The 24774-nt window shown below is 37.9% G+C and overlaps 2 protein-coding genes across 5 annotated transcripts in view; both read left to right on the plus strand.

The window, feature by feature from the left end:
• Positions 1-15284, plus strand: part of galnt16 (UDP-N-acetyl-alpha-D-galactosamine:polypeptide N-acetylgalactosaminyltransferase 16) — a 51656-nt gene extending 36372 nt beyond the window's left edge. The window contains exons 8-15 of the mRNA XM_042501228.1: positions 120-204; positions 1024-1127; positions 1937-2063; positions 3923-4015; positions 5027-5110; positions 6439-6565; positions 8650-8766; positions 14519-15284. Of these exons, the coding sequence (XP_042357162.1) occupies positions 120-204; positions 1024-1127; positions 1937-2063; positions 3923-4015; positions 5027-5110; positions 6439-6565; positions 8650-8766; positions 14519-14662 (881 nt within the window). The 3' untranslated portion in view covers positions 14663-15284. The remainder of the gene's footprint in view (positions 1-119; positions 205-1023; positions 1128-1936; positions 2064-3922; positions 4016-5026; positions 5111-6438; positions 6566-8649; positions 8767-14518) is intronic.
• Positions 15285-18557: 3273 nt separating this feature from the next.
• Positions 18558-24774, plus strand: part of numb (NUMB endocytic adaptor protein) — a 61622-nt gene continuing 55405 nt past the window's right edge. For all 4 annotated transcript variants that reach the window (XM_042500074.1, XM_042500076.1, XM_042500075.1 and 1 more), the window contains exon 1: positions 18558-18676. The gene's annotated coding sequence lies outside the window, so the exon portion shown is untranslated. The remainder of the gene's footprint in view (positions 18677-24774) is intronic.

Raw genomic sequence — 24774 nt, forward strand, 5'->3', positions numbered from 1 at the left:
GAGTTACTTCAACCAAAATCAGCAGGATATTTCTTTGAGGTTAATTTCATATGAAGTCGTGGTTAAATTTAACCACACAATTGGACTTTTCATCTCACTTCTGCTCTCGTTCTCTTTAGGATTTGACTGGAGTCTCCACTTCAAATGGGAGCAGATTCCCATCGAGCAGAAAATGGCGAGGAGCGATCCCACACAGGCAATCAGGTCTGCATGCAATCATCATCATCATCCCTCTTTCTCTTCCTTTTACGCTGCAAATATCCACAGTGCCATCACCTTAAAGTTAAAAGTTCCCACTTTATGGTGTGGTAAACTGATTTAACACAACACTGAGGAATGCACAGCATGTTTGCAAAAAAAACGAAACGTTAAGGTCAGAAAATTTGATCATGACGCAAGTACTCTTCAAAAAACACACCCTAAGGCTTTTATTTTGTCATCTGACATTGTGTTTTATTCCAAAACAAATGTTCAATTCACACACAAGTTCACACACAGGAAGCTCTCGCAGCTTATTATACAACAGACTACAGAGACACTGCAGGCGTTCACGCTCAACTTGTTTTTATTTATTTATTTTACAGAGAAATCTATCATTCTAACGCCTTCTTCAGGCTTGTATAAAGTTTCCAAACTCCTCTGGCTTCATTAACCCTTAAACACAGAGATCACCATCAGTATCTTTGTGCTGCTTTCAGACGTCTTTCACAATCATTTTATTTTAACCTCTAAAACCTGAAAAAGTTTGTGGTTGCCTTTATAAAAACGAAGGAAAAACATAATGAGCAGCTTGGCAAGAAATGTTCCACAAACCTCAAAAAATGTGTAAAAGGTGACAAGGAATTAATCTGAAAAATGTTGAGAATGACTTGCTGATATGCTCATTGCCCGACATTATTTTAGAAAGAAATCAAGCCGACATGTTCATGGTTCAAAGGGTTAAAAAAAAGTCTATGCGACTGAGAGAGTGAGTGACAGTTAGCGTAGAAGAAGTAAAAGACTCCTCTCCTCACCTCTTTGCAGGACTCCTGTCATCGCCGGTGGGATTTTCGTCATGGACAAAAGCTGGTTCAACCACCTGGGCCAGTATGACACTCACATGGACATCTGGGGAGGGGAGAACTTTGGTGAGCTTACGGATGATTTTTTAACTTTTATTTGATTCAGTATCACACTGCAGTGATGTGTGCGGAAACCTGAGTCTGTATCAAAGTGCAGCGCGTCATGGTTCACTGAATCCAACCTTTTCAAGCAATATGTGTTAGCATGCATAAATAAAATCTCTCCATAATCGTTGTTGCTTGAACCAGTTTCTTCCTTTACAAAATAAAAAGCCATCTGAGTTGTAATATTAAACCAAATCCCGCTATGCAGCTGTCTCTATACATCGCACAAGTCACTGACTTTAAAGGAAAAATCACTGAGGGGTTACAGGTAACAATGCAAGTCATTAGTTTACTTCCGTAATTACAAGTATGCTGTTTTTCCATTTTCTGTGTTAATTTGAATTAATATCACTACTTTGGAACAAAAAGGAATAAAGAAAATGTTTGTTTTCAATTACATGTAACAATACATGCAAACAATGATGAAAAAAAGTCAAAGTAAAGTGATCAAAGTGGACATTTCAATGTCTTCAACTTCATTTATGTAGCCGTGTTGGCTCTGGACCACTGCAGATGCTTCTGGGTGCTGCAGAGGCCCAGCAGTCCGCTCTCCGAAATAACAATTGTGTCCTTGGAATTTGCAAGGCAGCAGAGCATTAAATTATCCGCTACAAAAGCTTTCATACTGCTGATTTACAGCTTACAGCCATCTGCTGCGTTAAAGATGTAGCAGGTAAACACAGCCTGCCCAAAATCAAGATGATACAGATCAGACAGACGGAGATCTACCTACATGCCTGACCTCGTCCTCTGTGTCTGTCCCACTGCAGAGCTTTCTTTCCGGGTGTGGATGTGCGGAGGAAGCCTGGAGATTCTTCCCTGCAGCCGCGTGGGTCACGTATTCAGAAAACGGCACCCGTACGACTTCCCAGAGGGCAATGCTCTCACCTACATCAAGTGAGTGGTTTGATTCGAAACTTGACGCCCTGTCTGCTGCACAGCGTTATTATAAAACCGCAAAACAACTGACCAACTGCTGAGACCGTCATTCTTTCAGTCAGCAGTCAAAATCCAAAGTGTCACATGATTCAGTGTGAAGTTAACGGCTTCATCAGACAAACTTTTCACACGTTTTGACTCAAGCAGCAGTGAAAGATGAGTAACTGAACTTTGAACAAGTTTGCAGAACATCTTCAGCCAGACTTCAGGTAAAAAAATATTTAACGACTTAATGCTCATCTTGAAATTGTTCTTCTTACAGACAAAGATCCAGCTTCCTCTGGATGAATTCAGAGATTTTAAAGTCTTGGGCCTGAGCTACCTGCAAAGAAACAATATGATTCAGCAACAAAAACTGCAGTATAATTATATAACCTTATAGGCTATTTTTGCTGTAATTTAAAGTTTCCTTTTCCTCATCACTCGCTGTCACACCGGCCAAAACAGTATACTGACGTGTAAACCATCTGTCAGCATTCAGCAGTACATCTGTGTCAGGTCACGCCCTAAGAGTGTCTTTAAGGTCCGTTTGTTTTTTGTTTTTTTTTTAACTTAGTAAGTAACCAGAGTGAAATACAAAGAAAAAACAGTAAAGGAATACTTTTACCCCCTCAAATTATCGTCTGTGCGCAACTACCCATCCCATGTTGCAATAAATTTGTGAAGGAAATTAGAAAGTACTAATGCATCCATGGTGAATGAAGAATCCAAAAACTATGTCAAACAGCAAAACTATATCAACACATCTATTAACAAAATCTCACAAAACTTGTTCAGTGTAATCCAAGTCTCATTTATCCACTCATATACTCAGCTCTTCCTCAACACATTCAGTTTAAATACCTCAGTATTTAAACTTAAACTATCCATGATTTCTTCAAAGCCAGACTCCATTTACAAAAACAGTAATTTTACCTCACTGAACACGGGAGCTGCTGCTCCACATCTGCATTGATTTGTCAGTTTATTTGTGTTATTGTGTGACTTTGGTGAATCTGAACTAAACCTTTAAAACACCAAAAACACAAAATAACACAAACAAACTAACTGATCAAGGCCGTGGTGGCCAGCAGCTCCGGCAATCAGCAAAGTAAAATGACTGTTTTTATCAATGGAATTTGGCTCTGAAGAGAGCATAGATAAGTTTCGCTTGTAGTTCAGTTCTCCGTCAGAAAGTGCTGTCTGTTTGTATTAAACATACAACTTTGATAAATGAGACTTGGATTATACTTCAGGAGTTGTGTGAGAGTTTATAAACGGCTGTTTTGATGTAGTTTTGGCCCTTTGACTTCAGTTCATCAAGAATTTTCTCTGTTTTTGGATTATTTGTTCACCATGGAGACATGCAAGAAAAACAAAGGTAACACTGGGTGAGTCATTCATGTACAAATGATCATTTTAGGGGGTTGAAGTATTTCTTTTCAGTTTTGTTTTCTGACTGGTTACCAACAATATAGTTAGATTAAAAAAGTTGCAAAAAAGTAACCTCAGGATTATTATTAGCTCCTGGCAATATTTACCACCAGTAAACTGTACAAATATCAACTTAGGCTGCTTTATTTTGTATAAATATCTAAAGTATACTGCTGCAAGTCAGATTGTTCCGAAACACACCAAATTGTTTCATCTGCCTGTTTGTCGTCACCTGCAAATACACCTAAAATTTAAGGAGAATGACATTCCTGTTGGAGATTTGGGGATGTTTTGGTGTCTGAAGGCTCCTGTGTGTGACACTGTCATTAGAGCTGCCTGCATGAATGCCAGCAGCACTGTCATTACTGCGTCTCAGCAGCTGTCGTGTGTCTGTGTCCGTGCAGGAACACCCGGCGGGCTGCTGAGGTGTGGATGGACGAATATAAACAGTACTATTACTCTGCAAGGCCGTCGGCCCAGGGCAAGGCCTTTGGCAGGTTTGTCATTTATGCTGTCACCTTCTTCTCTCATCATACAGTCCAGTGTTTTTCCTGTTCAGACAGATATGTGGGTAGCATATCATGTTTTATGTTTTAATCCTGTGTTTTTATCTGCTCTCACTGTGTATTTTATCTGTTTTTTAATTTTGATTAATTTGTTATTATTTCATTTTGTTTGTGAATAGTGACAGGTCTCTGTGAAAGGTACTATACAGATAAACTTTTCTCGTGTATCTATTGTAGATACCAAGTTTTATGCACATTCTTTACCATTTCAGTGAGCCGATCAATAAAATAAGTCTTCTACCTGTTCTTATAATTTCCATAACAAACTATCTGTTGCCATATAAATCCTATTATAAAGCAAGATCTTTTTATTTTATTTTTTACATGCACTAGTATTAAAGACAGTTATTTTCATTTTACATTAATTTCCTGATTTTTTTCTTGATTAATTGGTTAATTTTTTGCCTATAAAATATCAGAAAATAGTGAAAAATGTCTGTTGTAACTTCCCAGAGCCCAAGTTCAGTTAGCCCACACAAAAATATCCGGTTTAATGTAATATATGATGAAGACAAGCAGCAAATCCCCACATTTGAGTAACTGGAACCAAGAATGATTGCTAATTTTACTCAAATAGTGACTGAAATGATAAACCAGTAAACAAAAATGTTGCCAGTTAATGTTAATTGTTTAATACATTTTTGTACTAAATTCATTTTATCTCAAAAGCCGAAAAAGGGAGCGCTCACTGCTGTGGCCGTAAATTACAACATAAATCCCTCTCTGATATTAGCAGAAAAAAGTTATTTCTGGTTTCAACTCTATTAATAAGATCCTCATTAGTTAAATCTGCAGGTTCGGCTGAGTTCTGTGCATCAGGATCCCACTTTTTAAAATATTTCTCTCTTATACTGTCTTACATTCTCCTCTCTCCATACTTCGATTTTACCGTTTCTCTCCTTGCTCTCTGTCTTCACATTCTTATGTGTTTTCTTATTGCAGCATTGCAGATCGTCTGACGCTGCGGCGGAAGTTGAACTGCAAACCTTTCCGCTGGTACATGGAGAACGTGTATCCTGAGCTGAGGTACGACACTCAAACCGAGCTGCTATCACTGTCAATCGTGTTGAACGGGTTAATTCATGCTGTATTCCTGAGCATGTTTAATGGAGGCGTAAAGATTCCCTGAGGACAAATTTGGTGATGTATGCTACTTTTTAAAAACTACAGAAACTTTAAATTATTAATTGTGTCTGATATGTTAATATAGTTTTTACACAAAAAAGTTTAATTTAAATGATAATTTAAACTTCTCCAAATAACATTTATTTCCATATCTCACTGAAAAATCAAGAGTCTGTGAATATACTTTTTTTTTCTTTTATCCTTAGTATTTACAAATATGAATGAATATCGAAGCAACAATAGCCGTCAAGCAGTTATAATAAGAGCCGGCGAAAAGTAAAAAAAGTAAAAAAAAATAAAAAAAACACAAAACAAAAACAAAGAAAACAAAAGGGCCCAACCATCAACAAAGAAAGAAAAAAAACAACAAAAATAGCCAATATGCTTATTTAATGTAAAGTCCATACTCATCGTGTGTGCTGGAGGCTTAAAGTGTCCACATCACACTTTTTTGTAAACTACATGTTGAACCACAACTCGTTTTTAAACAATGTCACAAAATCCCGCTCAAACGTACTCAGCTTAAACTCAGATTTCAGGTGAGCACAGAAAAACTCTTCAGCAAACAAATGTAAAACAAACTCAAACATCCAAGTTAAAATTTGATGCCTGACCTGAGACCGTCATAAGATTTAAGATCATTTCAACACCAAAGACAGCCAAATTCTCCCTTCAACCACCAATAAAAACCAACAAATTGAAAGTGCTCGTAGTGGTTGTGTTTGTTATGATTGATTATTTTAGGCTGAAATTAGGTAGAAATGATTTTCAGACTTCATTTCATTTCAAAAGAAAAAAAACATTTGGAGAAAAGAAAAAGACACCGTAGTAAATGCAGTCAGAAATTCTTCTTCCCAAGCTTTTAAATCTGAAATAATCTCCCAAATCCTTGGGGCTGTCATGACCCCCAAGTTCAGACCCAGTAATCTAAATATATCCGATTTGGATGGGAACATCTGAGCACGGTATCAGCGTGTATCCCACCAGCTCAGCCCCCCTCCTCTCTGGCTCTGACTGCTCCGTGTCAGGCTTCAAGACAACTGTGGTTTCTCAGATTGAAATTGTATATTTTCATAAGTACGTGTTGTAACAGGGCGGATTACTTAGTGGTGCGATTCAATTACTCAATAGGGAAACCAGTCAATCCAATCCATCTGTTCTTTATTGTCGTAAAAAGACCTTTCATTGCCCCCCCCCCCCTCTCTCGTCTTTGTCAATGGCTCCCTCAGGGTCCCCGAACAGGAAGCGGTGTCCAGTGTGCTTAAACAAGGAGGTTTGTGTCTGGAGACTCGTGGGACGGACGGCCTCGGCCTGGCAGAGTGCAGGGGCATTGGAGCCAACAGGCCGCAACCGCAGGTTAGGACTCTGCCACCAGGGGGAGACTGTGGGTCTTATATTTACAAAAACACTCCACATTTTGATGCAAAAAAGAGACAAAAGTATTTGAATTTCAACGCCCACTGAACACTTAAAATTGAAATTTAAACACAGTAGAATTAATAGCATTGAAAAAAAATCTATTTTTTAAAACCATGTTCATAAATTTACTTGTTCTGAATTCACCTCTATGAAATGCAGATGTGAAATTTCTTGATTTGCAATTTCTAGAGGTTGATTTGAATAATTAAAAAAAATTGAAGTAGAAAATCTCAAACATCAGACATATTCGATGAGTCAAATCGTTCAAGCGCGATTGCTTATCAGGTCCAAGCTCAGATTTTGCTGTTTTATAAATTTTAGGTTAAATTTTTTTATCTGGATTTTACCAACTTAATTTGAGCAACCTAATTCTTCTTTTTTATTCTGAAACTTACCTGACTTTGGTGTTTTAAAGGGTTAGTTTGGACTAACCCAATAAAACAAACAAACTACAAGGCAGTGATGGAAAATCAGCTCTTATGTTCAGCGAGGTAAAATTACTGTTAAGTTTCACATCTAGTTCTGCCTGTCGATAAAAGCTGCCTCTTTGGGAAGTACCAGCATGCAACTGGATAAATGAGACGTTGATTATACTGAACATGTTTTGTGAAAGTTTGTAAACAGATGTTTTAATATAGTTTTGCCATTGTTAAATGCCTTATGACTTCAGCTTACCAAGAAATTTCTGCTTTTGGATGCAAAGAAGTTTTTCATGAATTCAACTTGACAGGTTAGTAACTGACATAGAAATGGTCATTTAGGGGGTGAAGTATTCCTTTGAAGTCTGACTTATTGAGAGAAAATGTGCAGAAAATGTGCAGATTTGAACTGATGAAGCAGGTGTAAGTATAAAGGAAACAGGGACTATGTGCCAGAGGCAAGCAGAGTAGAGGGTACATACATCTAAAAAACTTTTACAGGTGCTGGATCAAAAAATCAAACAAAGGCGAGAATCAGACAGGAGATGTGCACGCTGTACGAGAAGCTCCTAGTGATTTTAATTGTGCAATGTTTTGATCTAACAGAGATGAAAATACCCAATGAAGATCTCTGTTGGATCAAAACATTGCACAATTAAGATAACTGAGAGTTTTTAAAACAGCGTGCAGATCTCCTGTCAGATTCTTGGTTTGTGCAAGAGGCACAAACAATAGAGATCATGTGGTGTCAAAAATGAACAATTAGATGGATGTTTGCTGCGCAATTTAACAACTATATGACTTATGTAGAGCATGAAGATTTATTCACTTTTCTCTAACAAATCAACATAGTTTATGGCATTATAAATGGCTTTTTTGGGGAAATATGACTTTTTTATGAACATGTTAATGCCACAATCCTTCAGTGTTCCTCCTCTTTCGCCAAACTAAAAAAGCCCCTCTGTTGCTAGGATACAGAGCAAATAAACACATGTGATCAATTATAACATGATGAACTACATGTCAAACTTTAATTTAAGTTTGGTCGTGTTAGTCAACATTAGTCACTGTTGAGGTTTTACTCTTACATTAATCACAATGACGTTGGCTGAATATCACAGGTGTGATTAGGTGTTCGTAGCCTGCAGTTTGTGACTCAGATTAAAGATGAACGGTGATACAAAAAAAATATTTTGCAGAGAAAGAAATGTGGTTTCACTGAATGTCAGAAAACCTTGGAACAGTTCTTTCCTTTCCAGAGAGAAAACTCAGCCAAGTTTGTCACTTTCAAACTGCATCTCTTTAAATCATGTGGCTTTATGATTGATAGTTGAAGAAATCTGCAACCCAGTCGGGTTAAATGTCTACAGTTGTAACCTTTAGGGTTCGGAAACTGTAAAATACAAACCTGTTGGACTGCAGTGAAATGTAGTGATCAAATGTAAAGGACAGTCATGTTTTAATGCGATGCTTGTACATTTTAAAAGAATAAATGAAACAAAAGTTCCTCTGAAAATCACATGAACTCACACACGTCTGCTGTGTGTTTTCACTGAGATCGCAGCAGCCACCACAGTCATCAGTTGTTTCTGTGTTTTGCAGAGATGGGAACTAATAGAGCCACTGCTCCGGCAGCAGGACCTCTGCCTGGCCATTTCAGCCTTCACAGCAGGGTCAAAGGTCAAGATGGAGCCCTGCAATACAAAAGAGCCCAGACAGGTAAGAGGAAACAGTCAGATTTTCAAAAGAAAACTATACATTTATAGTTAGCCTTATACCTACTTCTTTTTTTAAAATTTAATTTTATTGACATCTATTGTACAGCATATATCAATGAACAGTTCGTTCTTAAAATGAGTGATTACAATACATACAATCAATGTCTAAAAGGCAGAACTAATGAAATAAGACAAAATAGAGACAAAATAGAAACAAAATAAAATGACTGTCCCACTTTAAGGGACCAACACATCCTGAACCCCAAACAATCCAGACTACCGACTTCTGACAAAATATTCATTTCACAAAGCTTTACTGAGACTGAGCAACCATGTTTTTCGCTGCTGTAAACCCGACTAATAACGCTGTCTTTTTGGTCGGTATCAGATCCAACTTTGAGAGATCATTTAGGATGAGTAAAGTTGGCAAATGGGGCACGCTGATCTTAAATATATCAGAGAGGTTAAAGCAACAATAGGAGGACATTCCCAAAACATATTGAAATATGTGCCAACAGCCTTTATAGAGCACAAAGTACAAACAGAGTCAGCGATTATCCTCATTAAACAAAGCTTCATTTACACTCAGTGTATAAAATTGTAATGCATTTGCTGGTTATTGGGGTTTCTGGAGGCTAGCATTACACCAACTGTTGCAGACAAATTGCAAATGTCAGGGTAAATTTATTAGTTTCATCTCGACTGATGCACGCTCCTGTGATCTCAATCATGTGGTCATAAAACTAAGTTGGAGCTGTGTGGAGTCAGTCGTTTCTCATTTTGACGTTACAATAAAATCAAACAAGTGTAATATTATCTTAAGTTTTTAGTCTTTGCTCATACAAATGGTAAAGTTCTGTGATTTGAACATTGTCAATCAATTGGTGCTCTCTCTCCAGCACCAAAACAAGTAGACAGAAATATGCAGGGAGGTGCAAGAACGTGAACCAGTCTCGGTATCTGATCCAACAACCAGCACATATTTTAGTGAGAAATCATAATTGCTGAAGTGTTACATCTCCCATTTCCTCGTCCTCTCACTAAAATAGCAACAAACCAGCGGAGACTGGTTGCAAGTTGAGGTGACAAAATCCAAAATGTAGTTTTTAACAACTGCAATTTATCTGTCAGGATTATACTGATGCCAAATAGAGAAGTATAATGTCGACACATGTTTATCTTTTGTTTCTGCAGTTATGTGTTTTTGTGGTCAAATAAGGAATTGTCAATATGTTCATGTTTCTTAAAGGGAATATGGCATAATATTTTTAACCAGAAGCAGGATGGGAAATATTCTCAAAAATAATCTAAATTTTATACTGTGACTAAAACTCACATTGTCTTCACGTGCAAAGAGAGTCTCAGACTTTTGGCTTTTAAAAGTCTTTCAAAGTCTTTTAGTGTATGGAAGGAAAAAGTGGCATTTTAAAAAAATGCAAACAATATTTATTGTGTTAAGTTATTGTGTAAACTAAGGGTTAACGATAGAAGATGGAATTTGCTTAAATCTTGCTCTGTCAGTCATGTCAACAGTAAAGTCTCAGTTTTTCCAAACGGTTATCTCATTTTGGAACACAGCACTTCATTTGTCTTCCATGTGCCACTCACTGCGTTGAAAGATTTGGAGATAAGAGGTGTTTCCAGGACAGATGCAGAGCAGCCCGCCTGCTGCTGACGATGATGACGATGATGATGACGCCAGGAGACCGTCTGAGTGGCCTTACTGTAGCTCGTGTTAAAGAAGAATAGTTGATTTTATAGAACAAGCGCTTCCATAACTTCAGACCCCACCCTGTTCCCTCCTAGTTTTCTTCTTTCTGAACGTCAAACATGCTCGTCCCATGTGGACCCGCTTTGGCTGCACGGTTGATTTATAGCATCGAAGAGGGAGTTATTAACTCAAACCATGTGTATGAGTGTGCGGGACTTCTGCCAGGGCGTCCTCTCATCTCTCTGCGGGCCCGTCGCAATCCTCTGAGAGTTATTTGGAGACCTGCCCATCAACGAGCATCCAGTTCTTGCTGTGGGAGACATTTGGCCTCTTTGTCCTGACTGTTTAATCCCAGAGAAAGGAACAAAAAATACTTGTGTTTTTGACTTTCTTCTCTCTGAATGAAAGAGCACTGAAGTCATTAACTCTTGGAACGACAAGTGACGATGGCTCCTTTTTAAAAAAAAGTTTTTCAAATGGATACACAAAACCAAAAGAACAATGACGTGAGTTTATCTGATCCTTATTATTCAGTATTGGATATTTTTCAGTCATGTCATCCATCAGCAGTATAGCAGAGGCTTTCTCCGACCACTGCTGCATGAAACAGTCTGGAACAGCTTTGCAACATTTTATCGTCTCAGCATTAATGTTTTATTGAAGCTTTCAGGTTTTTTGCACATAGAAATTCTTTAACTAATCCTGAAAGAATTTCATTAGTTTGGGTTTGACTGAGAAGATGATGCCCCGATGCCGGTCTAAACAGTGTGTTAGAAGTCTGTCCAATGAGGATAAATGTAGTGAAATACTTTGAAATTCTTTGGCATGAATTAGCCGTATTTCAAGAAACAGAAAACTTGGTCAACAGTTGAACCTTGCGTCCATAAGATAACATGTGCTGTGTGCAGCTGCAAAATACATAATAAAACATAAACCAACAAGACAGACAATATACACATCGACAGTGTAGATAAAAGGAAGGATAGATAAACAATTAAAAAGAGGAAAATTGCGCAACCAAGGAGGGAAATGTTAAACACATCTTATGAAGAAAATTGCTCCTCATATAAATTAAGGAGATGGACACACATACAGAGAATAAATAACTGTGAAAACTCTAAAAACTGTAAACCATAAAATTATAAAAACTATAAAACTGTGCATACTACAAAAAAAACACTTAATGTCTTTATCATTGTCAAAAAAACACCTAATGTTCGAATCATTGTCACTAAACTTAAAGGGACAGATCATCCCAAAATCAAGAGTACATATTTTTCCTCTCGCTTGTAGTGAGAGGAAAAATGACCGCAGAGATGTCAAAACTATTGCTGCAGCAATAGTTTTGACATCTCTACGGTCATTGGCTCCAACACTCTGCAACACACACCTAAAAAAATAAATAAATAAATAAATCGAGACAAATAAACAGCACTACAAGCAAGAGGAAAAATATGTACTCTTGATTTCTGGTCTATGTTGTTTTGTATTTGAGTTTTTTAAAACTATATACTTATTCCACATATTTGTCAGTTGTGACACATACACACACACACACGCAGATAGACGGACTTCACCCTGCCTGTGATTAGATAAGAGCAGAGAGGCAAAATCACCTTTTGACTCTGTAGGAGAGAGAGAGGGAGAGAGGGAGACTACATCACTACAGCCTGTTCAAAAATCAAATATTTGTTACTACAGAGAGAAAAAGTACTGAAAAAAGTACTCCAGTACCCAAACAGCTGGGCACTGGAGCCATATTCCAGGTACTGCTACTGGTATTGGTTCAAACGTGAACGGTACCCAACCCTGACAGCCGATATCGACAGCATTTGGCAACTCACATCAAAACGATCTAGACTGATAAACAGCCCTACAGGTAAAAGGAAAAATCAGTGTTTTTGATTTTGGGGTGAAGTACTCCTGTAACATTTTCACTCTCATATTTAATTTATTCCTCATTTTTGTTGCACACACTTTTAGGCACAGCTCACACACATAACAGCACATGTTTACAGTATGTGACACACACACGTATACACAGACGCACTCTCCCTTCTGTAGGATTTTAAGATTAACCTCTCATTCACCTCCATGCTTTGATAAGCCTCCATATGGCTCCAGGAATCTGCACTTGGCGCTCTCACTCTCTGCTGCTGCCTTTAGTTGAGCTCTGATCAGGGAGTTAATAAAGGAATCACTCATTATAGCTGGTGATTTATGGACAGCCTGTTTGTGGAGAGCGCACTGTCTCTCTTTACTTCAGTCTCAAGTTTCTTGTCGAACTTGCTACGGCACTTTTATGAACAGTGACTCGACCCTGGGGAGCCTCTGTCGAAAAGACTATCAGCTTTATGGAGGATCAAAGGAATCCGGCGACTCGTTACTTGATGGAAATCAGAAACAGTTTCTCTGAAGCGCCCAGTAGCTCACCTGGTTAAGCATGTGACCCCCAAACTGAGACAGGGATCTTGTCGCAGCAACTGCAGCTTGCAACCTGCAGCCCTTTGTCACCCCCTCTCTCTCCTTTCATGCTTAAACTGTCCTATCAAATGAAGGAAAAAAAATTTGTCTTAAAAAAGCAAAAAACCATTTGCTGCATTCTGAATTGCATACTTTTTCTTTTTACTCTTATTACATACTGCAGCTGCCCTTGCAAAGTACATACTGTTGCATGCAGTATGCATACAATTAGGATATACTAAGCCATTCTAAGGTAGCATTCGTTCAAATATTGGTTGACATTTTTTCACTCATTTATCCATTTAGCTTCGTGCAGTGATAGTATATTAAGATATTAATTGTACACGCGAGTCGCAAAACATTATTAGTACTTACACTTGAATGCGCTGTCATCTGTTATTGTGGTGTCTGTCATTTCATCAAACCAACTGTCATCCATCAGTGAGCTGTCAAATGTTTGTGCTCTGGGCTTTGTTTATATTCCCGCGACACACCGTGACGTATGTGACCTATGTAGTCGGAGGCCGGATGTAGTCGGACAGCTTGTTTTTTTTTGGCATTCTGCATTTCACATACTTCGTATTGGGACATACTAAATCTTTTCTGGCATACTAAATAGTATGGTAGTACGGGTATTGGAACGCAAGGATTGTTTCCATTACAGAGTTTGCAACCAGATGGCCTGAATAAATGTTGGAGGAGTAAAAAGTTGAATATTTTTCTTTGAGATGTAGTTTTAGAGATAAAGAGAACACAATGGAAAAGTCAAGTACTGCAAATTTCTACTTAACTGTACAGTGCTCGAATAAATGTACTGAGTTATATTCCACCATGGTTAACCCTTATGGTCCACTTTAATTACAAACACACTCGTATCGCTCTGCGCACAAAATGTGCTTTTCAAAATGATAAACTATTGTACGTTAATATTATTTTCTACTTGAGTTAATCATGAATATCAATTATTCATTAATTTCCAGAATTTTAACACTTTAAACACCAGGTTTTTGTCATGACAAATTCCAAAGCAAAAGCCAAGAACGACGCCCAGATATAATAAAATGCATGTGTTTATGCTTTGATGGTTGTGGGATTAAAAATTGCAGTTTGAATGGGTTTCAATGGTGCATTTTAACAGTATGAATGTTACAATTTTGTTTATGCAGTGTGATTTAGACTTATTGTAGGAGCTGAGCTGGAACGTCCAAGGTTAAACAAAAACACACAATCTAGCCAAAATGTATGCCATATACATGAAGCATGTAAAATGTGTCAAATAGTTAAACTTAGTAACAAATCGTTATCTTACCAGTGACAGCTAATTGTTTCTTCAGGCTGCTTTGAGTGCAGCTGGCTCTACTATGTTTTTTCCACTGAGTGCAGCAAGTCAGTCATTCATGTGATTACTGTTATCCAGGTCTGACTCAGTCCATTACTCACGACTAACATGAACCTGGTGTGCTGATACATCATCATTTATGATCAGCGAATAATACGAGGCAGAGCAGGTCGTCTGCGCTCTCTGTCACACTAACTGACAGAGACGGATTCAGGTTTTTCCATCTTTTGTTTTCTGCAGAAGTGGAAGCCTAAGGGCACGGCTCTGCAGCACATGGTCAGCGGCCTCTGCCTGGACAGTCAGGCCCCGGCGGGCCCTCCGGTCATCACACAGTGTCGCGCCCAGATGGCCAGCCAGTCCTGGGAGCCGCAAATTATCACCTGAGCCACGGTGGACGGGGACGAGGGAGAGGGAGGCGCAGATTCTGGACCCGGCCTGCAGAAGGACTCATGGGGAACTTGTCTGCACACTGTCTGTCGCCTTGCTGAGGGGTGAAAGGAGTGAGAACTGTACTTTTGTGATGTCAACTTCAAGCTCCTGCTCCCTGGCGGCGAGAGAAAACATTTTAAGGCCTTGTTGAGCGAAACATCGGAGGTCTTTTCGTGTACAGTGCTCCATCCTCCGAGGATGCTGCAGTTCTTCTACGTAATCTAAGCTTTTCACTGAAAACTGTTGCACATCTCACTTTTTCATTTCTGTATCTATCCTGGTCAACAATTTCCTTCAAATCAGAGTAGTGCGGATCGCCTCAACGCAGGTGGACCGCAGCTGCTCTGAGTCAAAGTCACTGCTTGTCTTGTCGCCTAGTCTTAGGTTGAGGCATGTCTGATGACTGTGTGGACCTGGCAGGTTTATGTATAGCCAACTAAGATTTGAGCTTTTTTTTATTTTACTGCAGCACCACAGTCTTGAAAGCACCATGCAAAGCACTGTCAGGAACATTATTTATTGTTTTGCATGGTCAGACCCAAAGAATGTTTTTTTCTGTCTCTATACAAAGTTTTATGTAAATATTTGAAGCAGATAATGGCCTGTTTTTGTGTCAAGTAATCTATATGTTGTTTGAAAAATAAAATGTGGTAACAAAGGAACTATTGCTTTAATTATTCATAGAACAATTTGGAATCAAGATTATTATACTTAAATACAACTAAGCTGAAAACAAAAACTAAATGTGGAAAAAACATTTTATTTAACTTTTTTTGAAACCTTGACTTTACAAAAAATGATACTGTACATGTACAATTAACTACAATAAAATAAAAATATTCAGGAAATGTCTTAAATTTTAGTCTAAATTTGGTTAAATTTGCCAACACGACAAGCATGAGGAGCCACTGGTGCATGAGTTTATGCAGACTGTTATGTTACAAGACTTTTGCCTTCATAAGGAGTTGTATTTGTATTTTAATACCTTTTTTGAACTTTTTAAATCTTGCCCCTGATAAATACCTACCATATTATATAAACAAAACAACCAAAATAATTACCACCCTGGAACTGATACTAAACTAAACTGAAAACAATAATTAAAATGTTAATTTAAAAAAAAAATGATGCAAAATGCAAAACTCTAATAATCAGTTTCATTCTGATCATCTGATGTTGAAGCGAGAAGTGCCTTGAAAAGTAAAACGTCATCTGAGTATCAAACACTAATTTCATAATTTTAAAAAACAAAGACAGTTATGATAAAGGTCTCATTTTTTCCAATACAAATGTCCTGAAATCCCAATTTATTACAAACATTGGCGACAACTTTTTTAAAAGTGCATCCACTCTGAGACATTTATTTAGCAAATATTTCAAACCTGTAATAAAGCAATTTTAAAATATTTTAGCTTTGCATTTGTAATGCTTGGTGTGTCAGTAGGTTATTTTGTGGGGCTAAACCTTTGGGTCAAATATTCATGTATTTCATCAGTCATATCATTTGCTATGAAATGTGGCACAAACTCTGGTTTGTTTACTGATTTTTCATTTTGTGCTCTCCACAGCTTAAACTCTCCACCTGTCCTTCACTTCAACTCATGGCAGGAAAACGCTGAAAAGCTTCAGCAGTCTTTTTGTTTAATTTGATAATATATTTATTGAATCTTCATGGCAAAGGAAAAAAATACAATGTATGTACTGAACATCAGAATTTACTTGTAAATAAATAGATAATGGTAATAATGACTACAAATACAAATACATTTTAAAAAGCCTGCAACCCACAGAGTTCAATGTGAATATTAAGCAACAAAATGAGGTGCCAAAGCACTTTTACACACTATATTAAATGTGAATATCATATATTAATAAAAATTCTAAACACTCCTTGTATATCTAATTTTCTCCAGGTGCAAACAGCTCATTCGGCCTGTCACACAAAACTTGTTGTTGAATTTACATGAAATGACCACAAGGAGGCAGAACATCCTCACAGATGTCTGAGAGACTCTCCAGCGACATTTGTGACTCTGACCTTGACAGGTTGATGAATGACGGCTTGTTGTAAAAAAAAAAGAGTCATAAAGAAGATTGGATTTAAGATAGTTGAGGATAAAAAGAGAGTGGCTGTAAAAAGAAGATAGAGAAAATATATGAGTGTGTGTGTGTGTGTGTGTGTGTGTGTGCGCGGCTGCAGAGAAACACTGGCAAGACATCTGTCAGCATAACCGGATTGACAACTTTGTTAGTTTTTTTTTCTTCGTTGGTTTTGTAACCCTCCACGCTGCAGCTTAGTAGCTCCACAGCTATGTGAGGAATGTGAGTTAATGCTGATAAACTTGTGGCCTTTTTAAGGAGGCCGAGGTTTCATCATCGGGGAGGAGAGAGGGTGGTGGTTGGAAAAAAAGACTAAATGACAATCACAAAATCAGACCAGATTCTGAATACAGACTTGACTTGGCAAGAAGAGCACTTTCAATAAACTCATGTAAAAAGAGGAAATGCATTTAGACTGCTGTGTTATCCAAGTGTTCCTTTAAACTGTGGTTTCAACAGATCCCTCACTGACTGGACTCATATTTGCATAACAGCCAGATAGAGAATACAATGAAGGATGGATCAGGTGCTTCACAGGAGCTGGACACCAGTGTTGAAATGTGTCAAATACAATGCAATGTTATGTTACATTATAGCTCTGCTTCAATGCATCTCAGTGGACAATATTGTACTTTTAATAGTTAATTTCAGCTTTTTAGCTTCAAGTTCCTGTGTGCATTCAGATGTTTACATACAAAGATCAACTTATGTATTATTTATTAAAACTACCAATAAAATTAGCTCAACCCAAAAGAAATATGATATTTTCAGTGTATAATAACAATTTCTATAAAACTTTTGTGATAGTATATAGAACACTCATTGGGGAGCATTTTTTCAGCATGAGCACTTTCTAACAATACTTGACATACATATAGCTGATAGTATTTCTATTATTATACTTTTGAATGTAGGACTTTAAAAGTTTGAAACACAAGTAGATTGATCTGCTTGTTTTTGAAAACGTGTAAAGGAGGGTATCTTTATCATGTTTTTTTTTTTTTTAATTACATTACAGTAACATATAGATATGTTAGAGCTTCGTTTCAGGTCACTTCCTTGTTTGGTTTTGTTTTTTTCTTCTGTTTTGTTGTGCATTTTAGGTTATGTTCTTGTAACTTTATTTCATTTAAAGTTACTCAGTGCCTTCTTATGTTCTTGACAAGAGTCAAGCTAATTTGCTCAGGTTTCAAAGGGTTAAGAGAATAGGAAATAGTGTTAAGATCTTTTACTTAAATGCTTGTGAAAACAAAAAACTGATGTTGATCAGGGTTTTAACATGTTAATATCTAACAGAGGCGAATATGGATTATTTGACTTCATTTATTTGAATGAGATTACATCTACGCACTTTTAATGTAGGCAGGACCGACAGACATCCAGACATCTTCCAATTGACATTTGTCCCACTTTCAAAATGGGACAGCCTTATAAGAAACTCATTTATAAGTTGTTTTGAAACTCACATCAGTAGGTCACAGCAGAGCCCTTTATTCCAGTGCACTGGGTCACACTTATTTGTTTAAGTTTGAAAAACTTGCAGCAGCTAATGTTTCCTTCGCAGTGATACTGGTTTCAAACATGCAGTAAAAAGTCCAGTTTGATAGGTTTGATCCGGGCTGCGCTGCCGTCTATCGATCACCTCCAATCTGCACGCGCCGGCCAATGGGGTCGCGCGGGGGCGGTCCGTTGCTAAGGAGGAAGTTTGGTTGAGTCTCCGAGTAGCAGCCATTCAGCGGCGGTGGCTGAAGCGATTGGACTGCGAGCGTCTGTCCGACACTTTCTGTGGAATTTGAATTATTTCGGCACTGCACGGTCCGTGGTTCACAGGCTGACGGCTTTACCGGGACATCCTCTGGGTCTCAGCAGGTAGGCTGGAAAAATGTGTGTTTTTATTAGCGTGCGCCGGGTGTTAGCCCGCCGAGCTAAGCGGCACTAGCCTTTCGGATGCGGCACACGCAGCTCGGTTAGCTCCGCGGCTCGTAGCTCCCCGTAGACCCACTTACATGGCTTTAGCTCGCTTGCTAACCCGACTTGACATAGAAATAGCACAATATAAGCTGTGAGTGTGTTTTATTATCTTTAAAATGTTTGCCTCTGCGCTAACGAGTGAGCTAAGAGGTTATTTTGCTAGCTAGTTAAGTGGCTAACAACTTACCTGGTTAACTTTAAGAGATGGACGTTACTCAGCAAAATAATGAACCCAACTCGGACTAAAATGACGATTTCAACAAAAGCATAATTCGACATATCATTTGCAGATTGCCACACGTGTGTATTATAATCGTTGCTAATATAAACAGGCATAAACAGGGTAGTTAAGTTTGGCAAGTTTGTAAAAATGTGTCAAAACGCAGTTAAAATTGAGACATATGGTTAAAAAAAACAGCTGCCAGCAGACAGGTTGATTGCCCTGAAGATAAGAAAAACAAACTGTGACTCACACACAGTCTCAAGACACTCTGAATTTTTGTCAAGTGCGATAATGTGCCCTAGATTCACTCTTACATGGTCATGATATCATAGCCTGAATGGGAGTTTTCTCCTTAGCACCACAGAGACAGAGATTTCCACTCTGCTCCGCCATCCCCTCATCAGATAAACATCTACTAACACATGCAGACCTTTACAAAAATGATGTTTCATATCCACAGCAGCTCGCCCATTGGACTGAAACATGCCTCTCATTGGGCAGTAACCACGTTTGGATGCCCTCATTAGCCATAATTGTTGAGTCATTACTGTTTTGTTAATGGGGTGGTGATGAGGTTTGTGACTTGAATAACACAAACCGGATTATGTGGCAGCATAAAGTATGTAAAACATTAGTGCATGCCTCTGTTTTATTATCTGAAACCAGAAGCAGACAACTTGTGTTTCGTCCTGTATGTAGGGCTGGAGAAAATCAAATATCATGGTATTTTTTTAACAAATACCTCCATATCTATACTGCGACAATATTGTGGGGTTGACTCTTAGTAATTTCCCAAAATACTTACACAGTGAGATTTTTAATACAAAGCCATCAGTAATGGGCTGATAAAGGCAAATAATCAAACAGCTAGAAGAGCCTGGTTAGGTCAGAAAATTACAACATTTTACTTTTCACCAAATCTAAGACAGGATCTCGTCTCATATCATGATATCCATATAATTAATATATTGACCAGCCATGCTTGTATGTTATGTAAGATCAATCATTATGCAACTTATTATTTTCATTTTTGAGAAATCTGCCAGTTATTTTCCCTAATTGTTTTGGCTTGTACATAATAGTGGAGTAGTCAAAAAATAGGGGAAAATGGCTTTTATTAAGTGATAGGAATCACCAGCAGCCCCATGATTCTACATTATCCCGTTACTTTAATCACAACACAAAATGTTTGCAATTTTAAACAGTTAGATATTTTGCAAAATTGCTTTTTTTTTTTTTTTTTTTACATTTCTTTTAACTACAAATTATGTCCAGACAAGAAAATGTTGTCAACATCTTTATTATCTGATATGATCAAGTGTTAAGTCTGTTCATCTAACTACAGTCTTTATTATCACTGAAATATGTATCTATCAGACTGAAAAAGCAAACCATTATATTATTCTAGGAGGTTAACAAAAGTTTAATTTGTATGTGTTATATTAGTAATATTTATGATAAAATATTAATATTTGGCATCTGTGTAACGATATGATGCTGCCACATAATTTGCAGATTATTTTCCCTAGCTGTTTTGGTTTGTACAAAAAAAATGCCCATTTATTGTCCCACAGGCTAAAATGACATGTTCATATTTCTTGTTTTATCCCGCCAACAGTCCAGACATAAATATATTAAATCTATTACAATATACAGCAAAGAAAAACATTAAATCCACTTATTTTAGAACTCCAGTCCATTAAATGTTTGGCATTTTTTCTTGCAAAATCTCTGAAACTCTAAATCAGTTATTAGATTAAATTACAAGTTTCTTCGGCTGTTGCACTGTGTTTGCAGTGAGATGGTCCATAGGGTCTCTAACCATTTGGAAATTAGATATGTCTTCTGGAAAGGAATCTGATGTCTCTCCCATTCGGAGAGATAAAAGTGATTTTTTTTCTCCCCCAAATTCTCAAAGTAACTCGCGGCTTAACTCATCTCACAGAAAGAAGGAGTCAAGATTGGCTATCTGCCACCAAAACCCACTGTGCAAGTCTGTCAGCTGTTTGAGAGAGGAGGAGAATGCTAGAGCAATTCTCTGTCCGAAGATTTGTGATTCACTCTGTGGGAGAAAGCAGCGTTACTCTCTGCAGCTCGCTCTGTTCTCAGAGGAGCGGCCCTTTGTTGGCTGTGAGCAGTACATGTGAATGCTGAGCAGTGATGCAACATGGATAGATAAACTTGCAGCGCGATGACGACGCAACCAAAGGGCTTCGCTTTTGTCCCCTGATAGCAGTGAGATAGTCCTGATGCTGATGGTGAAAGCAGAGAGAGCGTCGACATCAGCTTAGCTTTCAGTCCTGTGGTGACTGAATAGATATGAGAAGACAAGAACGTGAGATATGAGATATGAGTTTATTTGTTTTATAACATCAAACTGTCCAGGTCAGGACACTTTGTCTGTGTCCATCTCTTGACTGCTACCCTGCTGTCGTATTTATTTGTCATTTGAGCTTTTGGTCGGTGGTGGAAGAAGTATTCAGATCCTTTACTCAAGTCAAACTAGCAATACTATAAAAATACTACACTAAGAGTTCAAATCTTGCGTTCAAAATCATAAATAAGTTAAATTACTTAAGTATTATCAGCAAAATGCACTTAAAGTATCAAAAGCAAGTACTCATTCTGCAGTACAACGTTCCTCATTGTTTTACAATTATATATGATGTTTTTGGATTAATATTTTGTTGCATTAAAGGAATAGTTCACTCTAAAATAAAAAACAGATATTAACTTTATTTACAATATATCAGTCCTGATTGATTTGGTGTGAGTTGCAGAGTGTTTGCGATATTGGCCGTAGAGATGTCTGCGCTCTCTCCAATTAATGGAACTACATAGCAGCTCAAAGTGCATGTAGGAACTATTTTCCCTCTACCAAACTGCACTTTCTTTTTGGGTGACTTGAGCACCGCAAGCCAAGTGCCATCTGGTTCCAATATACGTGAAAAAACGCAGACATCTCTACGTCCAATATCTCCAACACTCACCAACTCAGATCAAAATAATATAGATTGATAAATAGCACAACAGGTAAAAGGGGAAAAAATATGTTTTCAATTTTGGTGTTTGTGAACTGTCCCTTTAATATGTTGCCTTTTACTGCTGTAGATGTTATCCACAGCAATGTATCAGAGTTTATAAAATCATCATATGTTTGTGGCGTGGCCGTTCTGTGAAAACCACACATTCCTCAAAAGTAAACTTTTCATGATATCAGAAAATAGCCCTGTTTTCAGATTTGTGACGATCAGTTTTCTAGTTAATTGAAAACGTTTTTTAAAGACTTCATTTAGCTTAAGAAGTAGAAGTCGTAAACCCATAAAGGAACACTTCATCCTTAAGTTTACTACAAAAAAAACCCCATAATTCAAAATCACTATATTTGGAGATACATGGTTTCACTGGAAAGAGGGAAATATTGTAATTTGAAGTAACTAAAGCTTTTAACCACATGTAGTGGAGTAAAATGTAAAATACAATGTCGTGAAGTAGATGTATTAAGTAGCATAAACCAGAAATACTCAGAACTACTCTACTACTCCACCACTACGTTTGGCTGCAGTTTTGATGCGGGCCATTGAATGTGCTGGCTGCTGTTGTCATCCATAACCTATGTTTTTAGCATCATCACAACATCACAGCTCGCCAGAGGTGTGGGCACATCAAGCATATTTGGAGAGATTTAACAAAATTGTCAAATGTTTGCTTATTCATTTTGGTTACTCATTATTCATTTTTGGTTTGGAGAATGAAGACTCATTACTCAGGTGCGCCCTAATGCCTCAAAATCTGGTTCTGGTCCAAGTGTGTTATTGTTCATTACGAGTGAGAAAGAACTCCAGATTTGTGTTTTCTTGATGGTGTGAATGTCAGAGATTAAGACAAAGAATGCAGACAAGTTACAGGAACTAGAGTGGGATTTGTTTTGACACTCTGCTCTGCCAAAAACTATAACCTTTTGGGATGATAAGTAACCAAAACACTGCTCAGTGAAGTAGCTGCTTGCAGTCTGGAGGTTTTAACTTGTACGCTCTGGTGCACAGCATGACTCAAGATTTGTTGTTCACAAAAATACACCAAAATTAACTTTTCTACTGTGGCCAAGTGCAGAGACATTGGGTGAACAATTAAAGTTATGCCCTTCGGAGGACAAATGTGAGCATCCTTAACACCAGCTCCATGTAGGAATCTGTACCTTTGCATCATTAGAAATGAAGGCACACTGTCCGTACTTGTTAGAGCTCCATATTCTGAGGTGATTGGGACCAGATCCAACAGAGACACTCTGAGAAGATTCAACCACAGGGGAGGTTTTAGAGTCGGGATCTCAAATGTGCAGCTGACCCCATTTCAACATAAGTAGCCTAAAATAGGTTTGTGGAACCGCAGAGTTGGATTGAACTCGTGTGTTTGATGTGTTTGTTGGTAAGCTGTGTTATCCTCTACCATGGAGAGAAATGTTTGTTGTTGATCTTGACCTTTTCACATAATGGAACGTCTGTTTCAAAAAGTGATTGTACACAAACCCAGATAACACAAGATGAAGACTAAAGGGCATCTTTTCTATTATTTAGGTTATAAAGTTATGAAACTGGACATGTTTATATTCATTGCTCCTGCTTGTAGATAAAATAATGCAAGTAATCAGTCTGAAAACAATGTTGTGGGCCGGCTGGTAACAAAAAAATCTTGTGTCACAGTTCACAACAGTAAGCCAAGATATGTTTTTGAAAACATTTTAAGGAGAAAATAGGCAACACAGTTACAGAATATTGGTCCATATTTGATCACTGCTGCCTATTTTTACAGTTTGATCTGAGTTTGATCTTGGTCCGCTTTTATACACTTTGTGTCTGTGATGACTGCAATTGTACAAAAAATGAGGAAGTACAATCTGTAGTTAAAGCAACAGCTCAGGAGCAAACGAAAATCCACAGAATTATGTTTTTTGATCATCCTGCAGATTTTTGTTGGCAAATGAGCAGATCTGGGATCTTGCAAGATGGAGGGGTGTTTAGCATAGTGCATTAACACATACTTCTCACATTGTTATGTTGCAGAGCTGGTTGCAAATCCCAGTTAACATAGTGTGTGGTTAGTATGACTCAAACCTAGATTATATGTTAGATGACAGTCCTTTAGAAGATATTAAGAAACTACTCTCAATAATATAGACCAGCAGTCACACCACAGACACACTCCCTCTACTTTTTAGCACTTTACATTCTTTGTCTGAGGTATTTTTATTGCAGATTCACATTAGTAAAACCTGTAAAAAATCTTAATGGGCTTCGCTGGCAAGAGTTTGCATTGCTACAGAAACTGTGTTAATGTTAAAGTCATGCTTCTGCTGTCAGTGAAGAATGGGCACATTACAGTGCATTTATTCTCACTGTTTTATTCAGACTGTGCAGTATTTGTATCTGTGGGCTGTTTCTTAGTTGCAGTATTTGTCTGTGTCAGCACTCGTTTTAAGAATGAAAAACAACAGTGGGTGTTGTATGATGTCTTACTGCTTTGAACGCTGTTCTTTAAATGGCCCCATTTGGGACAATATCTTTAGCTCTTAATTGGGTCCAAGGGGCATTGAGCGCCTCATTTTGCCCTGGCTGTTTTAACCGTGGTGGATTAAGGCTGGGAGGGTTGGGGGTGCATCACTGTATGCAAGGAGCTGCCTTTCGGGTTTGCGTCAGTTTCACTCCTCCCTCAGTACGGTATGGGGACTAAGGGACTCCTTTTGTGTCTCTGGGCCCCTATACAGAGTGATACC

This window comes from Plectropomus leopardus, chromosome 14, assembly GCF_008729295.1.
Source record: "Plectropomus leopardus isolate mb chromosome 14, YSFRI_Pleo_2.0, whole genome shotgun sequence".
Lineage (NCBI taxonomy): Eukaryota > Metazoa > Chordata > Actinopteri > Perciformes > Serranidae > Plectropomus > Plectropomus leopardus.